Source organism: Triplophysa rosa, linkage group LG13 (assembly GCF_024868665.1).
Source record: "Triplophysa rosa linkage group LG13, Trosa_1v2, whole genome shotgun sequence".
Lineage (NCBI taxonomy): Eukaryota > Metazoa > Chordata > Actinopteri > Cypriniformes > Nemacheilidae > Triplophysa > Triplophysa rosa.
In genome coordinates this window covers 23,090,900-23,108,610 of record NC_079902.1, presented here as the reverse complement: position 1 = coordinate 23,108,610, position 17,711 = coordinate 23,090,900, and the positions used below count along the sequence as shown (strand labels likewise).

At 38.5% G+C, this 17,711-nt stretch overlaps 1 protein-coding gene across 2 annotated transcripts in view; it reads left to right on the top strand.

Annotated features, from left to right (window-relative positions):
• LOC130563481 (dedicator of cytokinesis protein 2) overlaps window positions 1–17,711 on the top strand; it is an 86,892-nt gene that overhangs the window by 387 nt on the left and 68,794 nt on the right. For both annotated transcript variants that reach the window (XM_057349022.1, XM_057349021.1), the window contains exons 2-21: window positions 4,800–4,883; window positions 4,980–5,020; window positions 5,119–5,174; window positions 5,251–5,347; window positions 5,440–5,588; window positions 6,355–6,490; window positions 8,191–8,348; window positions 8,429–8,510; window positions 8,626–8,761; window positions 9,049–9,124; window positions 9,981–10,057; window positions 11,919–12,169; window positions 12,460–12,558; window positions 12,847–12,919; window positions 13,167–13,270; window positions 13,433–13,619; window positions 14,150–14,247; window positions 14,333–14,422; window positions 14,496–14,596; window positions 15,170–15,304. In XM_057349022.1, the coding sequence (XP_057205005.1) occupies window positions 4,800–4,883; window positions 4,980–5,020; window positions 5,119–5,174; window positions 5,251–5,347; window positions 5,440–5,588; window positions 6,355–6,490; window positions 8,191–8,348; window positions 8,429–8,510; window positions 8,626–8,761; window positions 9,049–9,124; window positions 9,981–10,057; window positions 11,919–12,169; window positions 12,460–12,558; window positions 12,847–12,919; window positions 13,167–13,270; window positions 13,433–13,619; window positions 14,150–14,247; window positions 14,333–14,422; window positions 14,496–14,596; window positions 15,170–15,304 (2,230 nt within the window). The remainder of the gene's footprint in view (window positions 1–4,799; window positions 4,884–4,979; window positions 5,021–5,118; window positions 5,175–5,250; window positions 5,348–5,439; window positions 5,589–6,354; window positions 6,491–8,190; window positions 8,349–8,428; window positions 8,511–8,625; window positions 8,762–9,048; window positions 9,125–9,980; window positions 10,058–11,918; window positions 12,170–12,459; window positions 12,559–12,846; window positions 12,920–13,166; window positions 13,271–13,432; window positions 13,620–14,149; window positions 14,248–14,332; window positions 14,423–14,495; window positions 14,597–15,169; window positions 15,305–17,711) is intronic.

Here is a 17,711-nt window from a genome sequence, read left to right as displayed (position 1 = left end):
TTAGATGAATAGTCACGGAGCGAACAGATCTACTGTACTTCTGCAGGAGACAAAAAAGAGTCCTTCATGAAAATTAGCTTAAGAAATGTTTGTCAGGTCTCAGAAAAAGTGCATGATGTAACAGATGTGCTGGTCAAAGATACACAGGTTTATATGTCTGAATCAACTTGAAACTTTTGTCTCACAACATTACAAAAACGCGACTGGTCATGTAGAAGTAAATCCTTTACAAACAGTAATGACATATTTTTACTTTTCGCGGTGAAGTGAATTTGCTTCTTTGGCCTGTTTGATGGTTTGTCAACATGTTGCAACATAGACAGAAACAACACCTTTAAAGAAAACCACGAAACAAACGATAAAAGAGCAACGATCCAATCACATGCTAATGCTAATCACATTTAAAACCCAATTACTAACAAATCTACAAAAGCAAACAGAATAGCTGAAATAGAGTTTCTTGTATTATTTTGGTCGAGTCACCTTTAAAAAGCTGCTGTTGTGTAGAATATAGAAGTATTCTGGTGTAGAATTATGTTGAAACCTTTAATTTTGTGATTAAGGATGATGATGCTTTGATAAACTGGGGCGTCTGTGCATTAGTGACATGAGGATGTTACACTCACACTATCATTTATTTTAATACGTTCTATAAAAATAAGCTGTTTGATTGATGATAATTTATGAATATGTATTCTAGTGCAGTTTGTGTGTGTGTGTGTGTGTGTGTGTGTGTGTGTGTGTGTGTGTGTGTGTGTGTGTGTGTGTTTGTACACGCTGTGTTATACAGGAAGTCACTGAGAGGAAATACGCCAACGAACTTGTAGTTGCAGAAATGAAGTGTGCGTGTGTGTGTCTTTAGTGTTAATTATCATTGTTTGCCATGTCGAACATCACTTTTACTGTTGCACATGCAGTATTTGGAGAGTGATTTAAACAAACCTATAACTCTAAGAAGTGAATGGTGGTTTTTTGTTGATGTAATAAAAAGAAAAGTATTTAGCCCTAGCATTAGACATTGAGAGCAGAATATCTTTGGCTGTGTCTTTGCTCAACCTCAGGTTGTTTCAAACCTACAGTATATACATTTCTTTGTTCTGATAGACACAGAGAAAAACATTTGGAAGAATGTTAGCAATTTTCAGTACATGGGACATCACCCACCTCCACAGTAGGAAAAATATATTGTTTTTTTTTGTTTGTTTTGTTGAACACAAAATGAGATATTTTGAAGAATTTAGGAAAATAAACAGTGCTAGGGCACATTTTACTACCATTTAATTTTTACCTGCTATGGTAGTCAACGATGTCCCGGAACTGAAAATGACTAACATTCTTCCAAATATCTTCCTCTGTGTTCATCAGAACAAATTTATACAGGTATGAAATTACATGAGGGTGTTTTTATTTTTGGGTGGAGTATCCCTTTAAGCGGGTTGTGATCATTCACAGCTGGCTTAATTTTTTTAAAATAACGGTTTAAATACATATGAGAAACATTTTAATTCTTTTGTAAAATATCCGTGCACAAATGTGGTCTAATATAAAATTCAACTGTCTTCCTTCCTGTCAAGCAATGTGTTAAAATGAACGTTAGTCTTTGTAAAAGTTCTGTCGCGTTTCATTAAGTTTATTGGGTCGTGCAATTTCGGTTAACCGGCTTCCAAAAATGTCACGTGATTTCCGTTAAGGGAACATAGGGCTTGCGTTCAAAATCGCCCAATATACCCTCATTCACTATTCCCTACATTAGTTCACTAATATAGTCCACTTAAAGGAGCATTCACTCAGGAATTCATTCAGCGCGAGCGTTGCGATAGATGGCTAGCAGCTGGCCGTGAGTGTACACCGGTTGTACACTCGTTATTATGATGCATCATGGGATTGAATGAGTGCACTCAATAATGTACACTATGAATTCGGACACCACTAAAAATGGATGTCCCCTCAAATAGTGCACTATATTAGGCTATATGGGGCTATTTAGGACACACGGGATCGATGCTCCTGACTTTTGAGTTGCATTGTGGGAATTTTTAGGTAACGAACGTAATGTCGACTGCCTGATCAGTGCCCTGACTACTAAACAAGGGAGCTGACTGAGACACACCCATATGCTGCGGCCCAATTCGCATACTATCCGTCCTAAATAGTATTCGAAAGTAGAATTAGTATGTCCCAAATCGTAGAATGTTGAAAAGAGTATTCCAAAGATTCCCGGATGGTCTACTACTTCCGGTAGAAATTCGAAGTGCAGAATGATGCACACTCTAACGGCTAATATTACCCACAACTCACCGCGAGTAGGCGGAGTTAAGTGACGCTCCACTGCGTTAATAAAATTAAATAACTGATGTGTCACTAAATTAATAAATATAAGCACAGAGTTAACATTACATATGAAACAATGAATGAATAAATACCCTAATGGAAAGAAGAGCTGTATTTTGATGTGTGTGACAGTTAATGGCCACAATGTTGTCTAGGCAACAACGGCCACTTCCGTTTCCTGTTAGTATGTTCCAGTGCGTGCATATTAGCTGTGTCTCATTTCGTAAGGCTGCGTCCTTGTGTCCTCCAGAGGTATCATCCTCTAAAGGGTGCGGTATACGGAGGATTCTCAATTTAGAATTAAACGAGACGTCCTTCATAGGACATACTGGCAGAAAAGGAAACGGTAAGTACCACGTTGCTATAACAACACGTTGCACTCGCACACCTGTCAAATTAATTAAAATGATTTCTACATGATTTAAGAGGTAAAAGTTGGTTACTTTCTACCTTAAACAATGCCAAAAGAGTTAAACAAATATACAATTTTTGCCTTACTGTTTTAAAACGTTTAAAAACCACTAAACACTTGTAAACATATTTACTACATATGCCTGCTAAGATAAAAAAAAAACGTGACGCAAATTGTAAACTTTTCACATTTAAACACCACATATTTGAATGTGCAGCTGTTGCCGTTTATTCAAATAACGGCTGCGTTCAGCCCCTACAAAACGTTTTTTAAAGGTTAACGGTGGTGCGATTGAACACCCTGTTGTGATGACGCAAGAGTTGAACTATGGCAGCTGAGAAGGCCATTCTTTGCGTTCTTTTTGAAGAATTTTCGGAGCCTGATGAAATCGGCATAAAGGAGTGTTTAATACTGTAAAATACATGTATTCTAATATCTTCGATTGTTGCGTATACCGAGCTGCAGCGGACACATTTGTAAACAACTTTACTTCCCATTGTGCAAGCAGTCTCTTTAATACCGCGTGGGTCATACACACGTTGCTGCTGATTGGGCTGAAATTCTTGACACACCCACCAAACTAGAGAAAACGTATCTCAAACCCCGTTGCAAACCGTTTCCAGGAAACATGTCGTTCAACTCGGAAACCATAGCAAAACGTTGCGCACCGGTTTGAGCTTGAACATGCCCTAGACGTTGGCCGACGCAAAGAATTGTGGGTTATCTCCTACCTGCTTTTATGAAACGAGACAGCATCGATGACGTAGCAGGCTTCAAATGAGACCTCCGGAGGACGCAGCCTTCCTAAACGAGATACAGCTATTATTTTGCTACACACTAAAATGTATATACTTTTCCATAACAAAAACAGTACATATACTATGCACTAAAAGTAAGTAGGCGAATTGGGACGCAGCAATAGACTTGAGTGTGAGCTATTTTGAACAGCATAGCAACACCCTACTGTGACAGTTTTGCACATAAAGGTCACACACATTTACCTGTTTTGTCTCTTCTTGTGGTCAAAACCAGCTGTATTTATGCAAAGATGTTTAAAACTATTTAAGTCTATGCGTTATATACGGTTTCTAAGTGATAACATAAACAAACATTACTGCGCATGCGACTTCCGGTACACATTCACAAACAATAGAGTGACTGCAAAAGAAACTGAGAAGAGCCGTTACCTGTCTCCAATATTTTGAATGTAGACTGCGATACCAAGCTCAACCGCTAGATGTCAATGTAGCATACGGTTTGTTTAAATGTGACCGAACTACAGGACCCATTCAACAAATTGTTTGTTTAATAAAATGAACATACGACAAAATTAAAAAATCGTTAATTTAATACAGGTATTACACAATAAAATAACAATATAAATTACTATTAACGTAGATGAAATAAAATATAAATAGTTATATTATTAGACACTAGCCAAACACAGACCGGAAGTTAACTGCAGTCCCGGTGCGCACGTCCGATGAAATGGTCTATTCTATATACGGTCTGTAACATGTATCAGAATTAATTAACTGATGAAACCCATTTAATTTTCTCTCTCTCTCTCTCTGTCTCTCTCTCTCTCTCTCTCTGTCTCTTCTCCCTTCTTCTTCTCCTCTCTCTCTGCTCCTCTTCTCTCCTTTTCTTTCTCTCTCTCTCTCTCTCTCTCTCTCTCTCCTCTCTTTTTAATTTAACAAAACAAGGAAAACAGATTAGAGAATAGGAATGGAAAAGAGGTCATACCTTTATTGAAAGCTTTTGTTAAGTCAAGAATTGCTGTGGAGTTTAAGTATTACAAAGCTATGAATGATATTGAAAATTTTAAACTACAGTGGTGTTACAAATGTTTGTTTTGTACTGTGTTGGATGAAGAGCTGGCTTTTGATATTATGTGGATTGAATGTTATTCATTTTATTAATGGTATGTTGAACTTTATGTATTTATTGTTTTGATACAATAAAGTTTGTGTAAAAATAAAAATGAATTCTCTCTCTCTCTCTCTCTCTCTCTCTCTCTCTCTCTTTCTCTCTCTCTCTCTCCCTCTCTATGAAGTTAAGTGGAATTTCACAGCAAAAGCAGAAAAGCAGTTGTCTCTGGTTATCGGAGACACGGTGCACATACAGGAGTCATGTGAAGGTACCAGCACACAGATATTTTACAGCTGAGCACAGTGCTATGAGAAAACTAATTACACAAAATCTCTTTGAAATTAAGTTATTTTGTTGTTTCCAGGTTGGTACAAAGGTTATCTGACCAAGAACAAAGATAGAAAGGTAAGTGTCATAGTGTTAGTATGTTTGGTTCCTGAGTATCTGACGTTAATTTCTATAATACCCGTCTGCTCATGTCAAACTTCTTTCTGTCGTATAAGGGGGCATTTCCAGCCAACTTCATAGAGCTGAAGGAAGTCATTATTGAAAAGAGAGGGTAAGTCCATCCCATGTTCACGTCCATCCAGGCACATCCGGTCGTCTTTTTGACGCTTGTTTCTCTGCGTGTGTAGAGATGAAGAGATCATAACCTCGGCTGAGATGCCTCTGGTGAAGGAGGTGACCACCACGCTGAGAGAATGGGGCAGCATCTGGAAGCAGGTCTTTGTGGTATGGATGGATTTGTTCAGAATTGCACACTGGACTACCATACTACATTTAGACAATTCAGTCTGAGTATTGTGCTGTCTTTGTACCATCAGGCCAATAAGAAGGAGCGTTTCCGTCAGGTCCAGAGGCTGATGTGGGATCTTATGGAGTGGCGGTCGCAGCTCCTGTCTGGCACGTTACCGAGCGACGAGTTTAAAGAACTGAAACAGAAAGTCACCTCAAAGATCGACTACGGAAACAAGTACCTGTTCCATTTCTGTCCATGTGTGTTTGTCGGTAAAGCCGTCTGTCTGCATTCTGGAAGACTTGCATGTACCGCGGTATTACCGTGTTTTACCGAGTAGTACTTGGGGGTACTGTATAAATATCATAATTGGATAGCATTTCTGTATCATGGTTCCACACAATACTTCTTTTAGGGAGAGTAATTGACCTGGTGTAGTTTATCTTCACCCGCTTTGGGATGCAGTTGTCATGTTTTGGTAATTTCAACATTATCATTAAAGACTTAATCATCAAACCTGAAGGAGACGGAAATATGTTTCTCACAGCTGTATGTGAACAAATGACTGCTGGAAAACAACTCCCTCACTTTGAGGAAAAAGCCTTCTTAAAAAAAGTATAGAAACTGTTAGATGCTGTTCATTCACGCATATTTCTGTTTTGTACATGAGAACAAATGCTGTGTTTTGTATTGAGTTATTTACAGTATGTCACCCTGAGGTATTCTGATATATTTATTTTAGGATTAATCTCAGGATGATGTCAACACGGATCATCTGATTACACGAGTACATACAGTACCAAAAAAATAAACACATGGATATGAAATATTGATTGAACATAACTAATACTATTATGTGAGATGAAAGAGAAGACGGATCGATACGTAAAACTAGCACAGTTCTGTAGAAATCCGCTTGCCAAGAACAGTCCAATAGACCGTGTGCTGTGGTGAGAGATGTATTTACCATGTAAATATCAGTTGTTTCTGAACACTTGTTTAGGATCCTGGAGCTGGATGTGGTGGTCAGAGATGCTGATGGGAATATTCTGGACCCCGAGCGAGCCAGCGTCATCAGTCTCTTCAGAGCACACGAGGACGCCACGACCAAGATCACAGAGCGAATTAAAGAGGAACAGGTTTCCTTTCACTTTCATTTCACGGTTTACAGACTCACCCGGAGAATTAAACCGCAAAAGACATTCTCATGTGAATGAGTCGATTTAATGAGATGTTCAGCATTACAAACTAAAGCTATCGGCACTCCACATTCCCTCAACAGACTTATAAAATCACTCTTCATGTGTGGTACTGATTCTTATCTAAGCCTTTTCTCATCCCTTATACGATCTAGGGCTGTCACGATTATTAAATAATCGTCTCATCGCGATGGTTTCAGATCAGCGCAATTATTGCACATCTCTATAGAAGAAACAAGGGGGAGCTGTAGTGCCTGCATATTGCATATTTAGTGTATATATTGTAACTAAAGTATGATAATACTGGTCAAATGTACCAACAATCACTCAAAAAAAACTTTAAAACATATACCATAAATAACCTGCAGTACAATTTCATATTAGTTAAGATAATCTCAATGTGGAAACCAGCCTACCAAAATTTCATTAACATAGAAGTAAAATTTTATTGTAGTCTTGGAAGTTAGAAAAAACCCAGCTTTTTTACCAGACCAGCTTTTCTAGGACTGGTAGCATTTTAATGGTGGCTTCAATTCACTCCTGATCAAACTCGTTTTACATGTATTTGGCGACTGTATTATTGACATGTAAAAGCCTAGACCTTAAATATATGATGACCCCGTTTTTTCAGAGAAAGTAAAGCATTGTCTTATATTCAGAACAATATGGTTGTTTCAAAGCTGAATAAAAAATATGTGAGAGTTAAATGTCAAAGCCCTAAAACTGACAATTAATCGTCATAATCGGCAAAGCCCCAAAACAGACAATTGATCGCCATAACCGCCAAAGCCCTAAAACAGACCATTAATTGTCATAATCAGCAAAGCCCCAAAACAGACAATTAATAGACATAATCGTCAAAGCCCTTAAAACAGACAATTAATCCTCATAATCGCCAAGCCCCCAAAACAGACGATTAATCGGCATAACCAGCAAAGCTATAATACAGACAATTAATCGTCAAAGGCACAAAACAGACGATTAATCGCCACAATCGACAAAGGCATAAAACAGACAATCAATCGCCATAATCGCCAAACCCATAAAACAGTAAACTGATCGACATAATCGACAAAGCCATAAAACAGACAATTAACCGACAAAGCCACAAAAACAGACGATTAATCGCCATAATCGACAAAGCCATAAAACAGACAATTAATTGGCATAATCGCCAAATGCCTAAAATAGACAATTAATCTTCATAATCATCAAACCCCCAAAACAAACAACCATCATAATCGTCAAAGCCCCAAAATAGACAATGAATCGTCATAATCACCCTTAAAACAGACAATTAACCGTCATAAACGTCAAAGGCGCAAAACAGACAACCATCATAATCATCAAAGCCCTTAAAATAGACAACTAATCGTCATAATCGCAATGATTTATTAGACAATTAATCATCAGTCAAATTTCATAATCGTGACAGCCCTATCTGGGAGTAAGAAATAAAATGAATTGCAAGGGAGAAAATTATTTTTCTTAACCCATTAAACAAAATCTCAAAATGTTCATATTTTTTTTTCCAGAAACCAAGACTTCATATCTTACGTCATTTGGCTATTCAAGTGAATGAATCTTGATTAAAAAATGTTTTATGTGTTTGAATAATTGTGACTTTTTACTTTGTTCAGTCCAACGTTCAGATGGATCATTCCGGAATGTCGGCACGGATCCAGTCTTCCCCCACGCACAGCCTTTACGTTTTTGTGCGGAATTTCGTCTGTCGTATTGGGGAGGACTCTGAACTCTTTATGTCTCTGTACGACCCCATCAGACAGACAAATATCAGGTAAAGATGTTTTCACTGAGATAGTCAGCGATTCTGTGCTGTCAAAGATGTTTTTCATTTATCTCTCTGCCTCTCTCCAGTGAGAATTATTTGGTGCGTTGGGGAGATAAAGGTTTGCCGAAGGACATTGAGATGCTCAACAGTCTGAAGGTGGTTTTTACCGTAAGTCACTTCTCGCCACCAAAACGCCAGAGATCGATATTCATTGTGTACTCTCTCGTGTATCTTTGTGTCTCAGGGCCGGTGTTCGAAAGTCTTTCTTTGTCTTTCCATGCAGGATCTTGGAAATAAGGACTTGAGTCGAGAGAAGATCTACCTGATCTGTCAGATTGTGCGTGTCGGACGAATGGATCTGAAAGATTTGAATAATAAGAAATGTACGATGGGTCTGCGCAGACCGTTTGGCGTTGCTGGTAAGAGCAGAACGTGCATGCTGGGATACATCATGCTAACCACCAGACAGCAGACAGGAAAAACATCCATTTTACACTTTTAAAGAAGCACTTATAAAACAGACACTGCCAAGAAATGAAAACTCTGCAGTTTAAGGGCTTTATTTATTGATATTTAAAGCGTTAACTGTCAATGTTATCTGACGAAACCTTGACCTCTGGTCTGCACTGACTGTGAAAAATGATCTTGACACAATGACATCATCACATGAGCTCTGATTGGCTGATATTTCTGTCTGCCTTGACAGTGATGGACATCAGTGACATCATCAAGGGAAAGATGGAGTGTGATGAGGAGAAGCAATATTTCATTCCTTTTTATCCGTAAGTCTCGTCTCTTTCTCTACCCCGCTCTCGCTCGGATCGTAAAGGGACAGAAATAAAAATATTGTTGTCATTTATTCGCACTTGAGTGTCGTTCCAAACGCAAGTGTCTTTTTTCCTTTAAAAACTGGGGCATGTGAGCTCCGAACTCAATACAAGCATCCTAAAAGTCAACTGAAGTCTTACAATGTGTTGAAAAGGCCAAAATGCAGCTTTTTCATGTAAACATTTTTGTCTTTTGGATTTCACTTCATCTGTTTCCCACATAAAGCTGTCTGTTTTGGGAGTTTACCTGACCGAGTTCCCATTCATTTTCATCTATTCTTTCTTTTTTAAACTTTATAACTTACAGTCATACAGTTGTGACACTGTCACACATGACACATGTTTTAACCGCTCCATATATCTTATATTTTAATTTATATTAGAGTTTAATAAGTTTTACATGTTGTCAGAGTACTTTTGTGTAGAGTGCGTTGCTTTGCGGCCCCCCATATAAATACTTATAATCTTAAACTTAGAATTTTAATTAAACCAAAAACATTCTGTTATACAATGTTGGAACATCAATACTTTTGGTTGGTGGTCTTATTTTTCTGATGTTTGATTGGATGTAATTTATGATACATTTCTATATTTCATATAATGCCACAAAATCTGTGGCCCCCCTGGATCCATCTTGGGGCCCCCAGTTTGAGAACCACTGCTTTAATGTATTCTAGCATACATTTTTTTTCATTGGTTGACATTATGTGAATGTTAGAATAAAACACAACCTCAAACAACTTAAATGTTTTTTTTTTAAAGTTGTTAGAAAGTGACATTTTTGTGTGTGTGTTTTTGTGTGTGTGCGTAGGGTCATAGCTGAACATGATTTCCTTCACACTCTTCTGAACAAACTGACGACATCTCGAGGAGACAGCGGAGGTCAAGGTACGACTGCTGAACACTGAAATACCATTAGCGGCTAATGCTTTAATACTCCACTGATCGCAATAATCCTGTCTGCACACACACACACACACGCACTCACACGCGCACGCACACACACACACACACACACACACACACACAGACAATGCCATCAGGACAGAGGTGATTGAATTGAGAGAGACACAAAAGCTTTATGGCGGTCATCTTCACAATGACAATGAGAGAAAGACATTTGAGAATGGAAGTAAATTTCATCTGTCAGGAAATACAGCCGCAGATTTTCTCTTACTTCATTTGCGTTGTTATTGCTGATGTACATTATAAACTATTTATCACTAATAGATTGTTAAACAGCTCTGTTGTGGTATAGAATTGTACTATAGATTATTAAATTACATATTAGTTTACTTAATAAATGATTGAATTGCTCACTTTCTAGTAGTGTGATGTGATCTTGTGACAAATCAAAAATCAAACTTTCAGTCTTCACTTTCACAACGTTTCTCAGACAGTTGTGTGTTTATCTGTTACTTACAGCAGCCTATGTGACACGCTGAATATGTGGTTTGAAGATCAGATCGAGTTGTTTTTCAGTCTGAACTAAAGTTACTAAAGTTAGAAAATCGTGATGTGTAGGTGCTAAAAGGGTTCTTCATGGCGATTCATGATTAAAGAGTTGTACTGAAAACACTCTGTTACAATATATTTGTTATATATAAATTGTAATGATGCCATAAAACAACTATTTGTGGTTCACAAAAAAAACATTTCAGTTAACGATTCTTAAAAGTACCAATCCTTTCTTATCTTTTTATAGTCTGAAGAACTTCTTTTTTACCACAAGGAACCTTTTGTGAGACAGAAAGGGTTTGCGGATATTAAAGGTTCTTTATGGAACCATACAGCACTGAAAAGAACCTTAATGGAAACTTAAAAGTATTTTTTTGTCCTAAACTCAACTAGTGTTTTTAACAAACTTTTAGTTTTGGGTGTGATTTGCTGTTTGTCTGAAGCAGTGGTACACATATGGTGCAGAATTGACACACTGCAAAAAGTGTTCGTACTTAGTGTCTTTGTCTTGTTTTGTAGTATAAATATCGAAAGTGACATAAGATATTTGGTTTTGTTTTATGAAAAATAATATGAGAATTAAGTAAGTTTATGGTAAAAACAAGCAAAAAAACCCGTCCATGTGGTGGGAAAAATAAACTTGAATTAGGTACTTGAGAAAAAGGTCAAACTAAATTTAAGTTTCTTTTTCTCACCCCATGGACAGATTTTTTGCTTGTTTTTACCATAAACTTACTTAATTCTTACATTCTTTTTCATAAAACAAGACTTAATACCTTAGGTCACTTTTCTTGTCAAGTAATCGTGTATTGATTTAAGAAGTTTTTGATATTTTCACTAAAAACAACACAAAAATGCTTAGTAAGAATGTCACTTTTTGCTGTGCAACTACACCCCCGCTCCACGGATAGTTCACCCCAAAATAAAAGTTCTGTCATTGTTCCAAACCAGTAAAAAAATCGTTCCGCTAAACACAAAGGAGGATATTTGGAAGAATGTCAGTAACCAAACAGATCTCATCCCCATTGGCTCCCATAGTATTTATTTTCCCCACTATGGCAGTAAATGAGGGATGAGATCTGTTTGGTTACTGACAGACATTCTTCCAAATATCTTCCTTTAAATTTATACAGGTTTGGAACAATCTGAACGTTAGTAAATGATGACAGAATTTTCACTTTTTCCTGAACCGTCACTTCTTGAGCCACAAAGTATCTCTTTGAATTATGGGCAGTGAGTACTGTATACAATACAGAGATGAATCAATGAGTGTGTGTCTTGTGTCACGCAGGCCTGTGGGTCACCATGAAAGCTCTGGTGGGTGATATCGTCCAGATCAGAAAGGAATATCCGCACCTGGTGGACCGGAGCACCGTGGTCGCACGGAAACTGGGTTTTCCTGAGATTATAATGCCGGGTGACATCCGTAATGACATCTATCTGACTCTACACTCCGGAGACTTTGACAAGTACAACAAAACCACACAGAAGAACGTGGAGGTCATCATGCTGGTGTGTGATGAGGAGGGGAAGATCGTGCCCGTGAGTTGCATTCAACCTTTGAATTTTCCATTAAAAATTTACATACTCTTTATTTTTTTTATGGTAATTTGTCACGTACATGCAATGTAAAGAGGTCCAATGCAACAAAATCCTTTTATGTGAATAAATGTATACTGTATTACTGATTTTTTTAAGAATATTAAGCAGTGTAGTGTATATACAAAGTGCCATTTTCAGTAAATGGTACATATAGCCAGGTAAATATATTCAGATTTGTGGTCTGGGATTTCTGAGATGATTGACAGCTCGCCTGTGCTCTTATCATTCAGAACTCAATCTGTCTGGGTGCTGGAGATCGACCTGTAAATGAATATAGATCAGTGATTTACTACCAGATCAAACAACCCCGCTGGATGGAAACCTTTAAGGTGAGAGAGGTGTAAAGTGTGTTACAGTCAACACAAAACCTCATTTTACTTTGACAATCGAATGAATTTCCAAATAAAAGATGGCAAATGTTCGATGGGTCTTGATATTATCCATCATGATCGATTGGATTGTAAAAAGTGCTCTGACCACAGTAAAGCAGGTTGGAGCGGTTTGAAAAACAAGATTTGAGGAATGCAAATAGGATCAAATTTTATAGTGACATAAATATCGATTTCAGTCTTGTATGTGACCTCGTTTACAGTCTGTATGTTTTAATGTTGCTGTAGGTTGCGATCCCTCTGGAGGAGATGCCCCGGGTCCACCTGCGCTTCATGTTCCGACATCGGTCTTCACAGGAGTGTACGTTTCACCGCCGTAGGGTCTCTGCCATCGATTGATCAAAACCGAGCAGAGAGTATAAAACACCGCATCATCAAAGGCTTTTTTAGGAAATGAATTTGAGACTGAAACCATTGCAGATGGTTTTTAATGTCAAATATATATTTTTTTATTTAGCTTGATGTAAGTGCTGCGCGCAAATTCCTAATGTCTATGACGGACGGAGTCTGGAATTGAATGTAACATTTGTATCATCTATGTTCTTTAGCAAAGGACAAGAGCGAGAGAAATTTTGCGATGGCGTTTGTGCGTCTGATGAAGGATGATGGGACCGTTCTGAAAGATGGAATACATGAGCTCACTGTATTTAAGGTTCGAATTTAACAAACGTTTACAAACAAACACCACTGACAAACTGTTATTACATTTGAGCTAAAAACCAAAAAAAGGCTTTAAACGATTTAGCTTGGAAATATAACCCCACTTTATGTCTCTCTCTTCTCTCTCTCTCTCTGTCTGTCTGTCTCTCTTCAGGGTGACAGTAAGCGTATGGAGGACGTCAGCTCTTATCTCTCACTGCCGTCTGAGCGCAGTCACCCCGACAGCCACAAGGGGGCGACACTGATGCGCAGCTCCAGCAGCGTTGGGGGTCTTTCTGTGAGCTCCAGAGACTGTTTCACCATCTCTACCCTCGTCTGCTCCACCAAACTCACACAGAACGGTTTGTGTTTGTTTGTGCTTCGAAAGTCATCCTGAAATGTCCTTCACGGTCCATTCTGATGGAGAATGGGATCTCTATGTGGCAGGTGGTTGGAGGGGAGGGGCTTGGTGATGTCAGTCAAAAATGTCAGTTTAAATTACATTTCAATGTGTTCATTTGGGATGATGTTCATTAATGAGAACAGGAAAGTGTATGAAATAGGGTCCACGTTTAATTTCGTGTTGAGTTTAATATCTTAAATGACTTACGCTTCTTCAATGGTTCACTTTCATCTTTAACCTCCTATAAGGACACACAGACGCAGGTGCGCCACAACAGCTGTTCTTGAGAAAGCTTGTTAATCACACTAATGAATCTTCTGGAGACATTACTTACACTGCAACCCCGATGGAGACGCACACACACACACACACACACACGCACACGCACACACACACACACACACGCACACATTTACGGTTAAGCGTTGTGAAATAAACCGATGCATAATTAAGAGTCAGCTGAGGATATACTTTAACTCTCTCTCTCAGTTGGTTTACTGGGTTTGCTAAAATGGAGAACTCGTCCTGAAATGCTGAAACAAAACCTACAAGAGCTCAAACTCATCGATGGAGAGGAAGTTGTGAAGGTTTGTTCCTGATTCATATTTAAGACCCATGAGAGTGTGTAGCTTTATGAGACTCTCACGTGTGTGTGTGTGTGTGTGTGTGTAGTTTCTTCAGGACACCTTGGATGCCCTGTTTAACATCATGATGGAACATTCTCAGACCGATGACTATGATATTCTGGTGTTTGACGCTTTGGTAAGCAGCGTTCAGCCCTCCAGTACACAAACACACAACACAGTGTTGTTAAGTGACCTCTCTCTCTTTCCAGATTTATATCATAGGTCTAATCGCTGATCGAAAGTTTCAGCATTTTAACACGGTGCTTGAGGCGTACATCAAACAACACTTCAGTGCAACTCTGGCCTACAAGTGAGTTAAACATTTCATACGTGATTGTGACTAAATTTGAGAGCATAAAACCACTAGATGGCAGTACATGTGTGTGAACATCGATATCAAACGCAACTTCAAATCCTCCACAAATCTTCATCAGCGCAGATTTAAGAGATCAATGTGAGATATAAGTATTCATGTCGTGTCATAGTGTTTTAATGAAGCCCATTAGATTTAATTATGAGTTACGCTTGATTGGTGTGTGTGTATGCGTGCGTGTCATCTGTTTTTGTCTCAAAGTGCTTTGAGTAGATTTTTTACCTGTTATTAAGACTTTCACATACATTTTGTTGATTATAAAGTGTCCAAACCTGCCAAAAACACCGTAGTATACCATAGTATACTGTAGTATGTTTTGCACTTTTGAAAGTATGCTCACTACACAGTATTAACTGATGTAGTACAGTAAGTATACTTTATTATTTACTCTCAAAGACAGCTTCAAAGACACTATAGTGTAGTATCTTGAAATTTTACAGTTTATAGTAAGTACTGAAGTATACCACAGTATTTTGTATGTCGGCACACACTCTTTGTGTCTTCCTGTAGGAAGTTGATGTCTGTGTTGAAGACGTATCTGGACGTGTCGAGTCGAGGTGAGGTCTGTGAGCCCATCCTGCGGACCCTCAAAGCTCTCGAGTACATCTTCAAATTTGTCGTGCGCTCCCGAATGCTCTACTCACAGTAAGTGTGCGATGGATGTTAAAAGCAAGACGTTTCCACAAAGAAAACTAGAAAAGTGCACAGCTATTTAAAGTCCCAGTGAAATTAAAAATGACAAATCTTATTTTTTCGTGAAATATTGCAGCGTTTATTGTAAATAGTTTATCAATGTGGGTCATTCTCTTTTTAAACGTAGTGTGCCCGCATAAACTTTAGTTAAAATCTGAAAATGCACTTCCTTCCTGTAGTGACTAACCATCTTAAATGACGTATGTTAGGCGGCTTGGGCGGGGCATCTGTTAACTCCTCCCCTTCAACCGTCAGTCTGCTGCCGGTTCCATTGCAAAATGCAACGGCTGTTTTTATACATCCAATCAAATCGCAGAGTTAGTCGAAAGCCACGCCCACTATTTTTCCTCATCAGAAATTCCATTTCAATTGGAAATGCGTCAAAATACTGAAGTAAACATGATCGCAATTTCCGCTTCACGGGGACTTTTACAATCATCAGGCGAAATATCAAGACGCATCCTGACCAATAGTAAGAGTGATGTGGTGTCATGTGACCTGCGCCAATCAGTTCATTCACCAAACTTACCTTGCATTTACAACAAGTCAACTGAAAGTGTCATGTGCACTAATAGATGAAACAACAGAAAAATGTGTCGAGTTTGTTTGTGACGGCCTACTAGAACAACGTCAATATATGCAGCGGATGCTTTATCGTAACGGACTTACAAACACAGCACCTCAGTGACACAGCAGCCAATATGAGAAACATTTTTATTTATTCTGTTTCTTTCATGTTTTATTAAACGAGGAACAAGTACAAAAATAGCCTATAATATGAAAAGATCTGCGTGTAGAAGCTAGCGCAGTCAGCCGTCTTCTTAAAGGTACAGTGTCAAAAAAATCACATAACCCGCGACTAGTCGACATCAAGCTTTGAATGAGCATTAATGCAGTTCGTACAACCCCTAGTACACACAGTTCATACACAACATGCACACGGTATACACTAGGGATGCACCGATACCATTTTTTTAAGACGGAGTACCGATATTTTTTTTCTGGTACACGCCGACCGATGCCTGTATAATGTACAATTATGTTGATAAACCAGTATCTTACTGGTACATTTTCTTCTTTTCTTTTGTTTTTAGGTCTACTTACATTTAAGTACTATTTTTTTAATTAAGTTCTATTTTTGAATAATAAGTAGCACAATTTTACTAGTACATTTACTTCATCCACTCTTTCACACACAGACACGCAAATCAAGCAGAATACATATTTAAACCGTATCTGAATATTTCGTTAGCTGTTACGTTTAACGTTAGCTGTTCGGCGCTAATTTCTTGTTAGGAAATAAAACATTTGTCAGATTCCGTGCCATTCCGTGTTATACAGCAAATTCTGTTTTTATGCCTGGATTCCTCGATTCCGTCCTCGTTTTCAGCTTTGCAGAAATCATAGGGCTCTATGTATGTCACATGCGGTATCGGTGTGTCATTACGAGTACGAATACGAGTACATGAGCTTAGTATCGGCCGCATCCCTAGTATACACACTGCTGAAATAGTATCGTGCGCTGGTTTGAACGTAGCCTGTTAAGGTTCTCATTCATCACAGGGTGTTGGACAGAAAGTACAGCAGGAAAAAAAGAGCCGGGCGGCTTTTGGCTGGAAATCAAGCGGACATTTTTAAGGCAGCGTGTTGGTCACATGTTCTCCGTCAGCCTGCAGCAGAATCTGTCTGTGGTGTTTAGTAGAGCAGTGGAACAGCGGGGTCTGCCGGTCATTAAGGGTCCGTGTCGAGATGTGATTTATCGCTCGGCCTGCAGGGTCCTTGTATGCCTCCTCTGAACACAAGTGCACACTGCTCACATGTGAACACTTCAGACCACTAATTCCTGTGACATCAAGACCACGTGATGTTGTGTTAAGTGTCTGAATTGTATGCTGTGTGTCCTAGGCCGTGTGTATTTGTGTGTAAGGTTTTTTAACGATATTGTGGGGACCAAATGGGACATATAACAGCCAACAACAAGACGTAACGTGAACTTATTAAATAAATAAAAGAAAAAGTGAAAAGAGGTTTGATTGATTTGTGCGCGTGTGGGTTTTGAATGGTGTGTGTTTGTGTGAGTGTATGTTTTGTACTGAATGTGTGTGTGTGTTGTACAATGTGCGTATGTGCATTGTACAGTCTGTGAATGTTGTACTGTATAGTGTGTGTGTGTTTTGTACTGAATGTATGCGTCTGTGTGTTGAATAGTGTATGCTTCACAATGTGTGTATATGTGCAGTGTGCAATGTACAGTTTGAGTGTTTTAAGTTGACTAAGTGCATTTTGCACAGTGTGTGTTTTGTGTGTGCATTGTATAATGTGTGTGTTTATGTCCATTGCACAGTGATTCTTGTAGAGT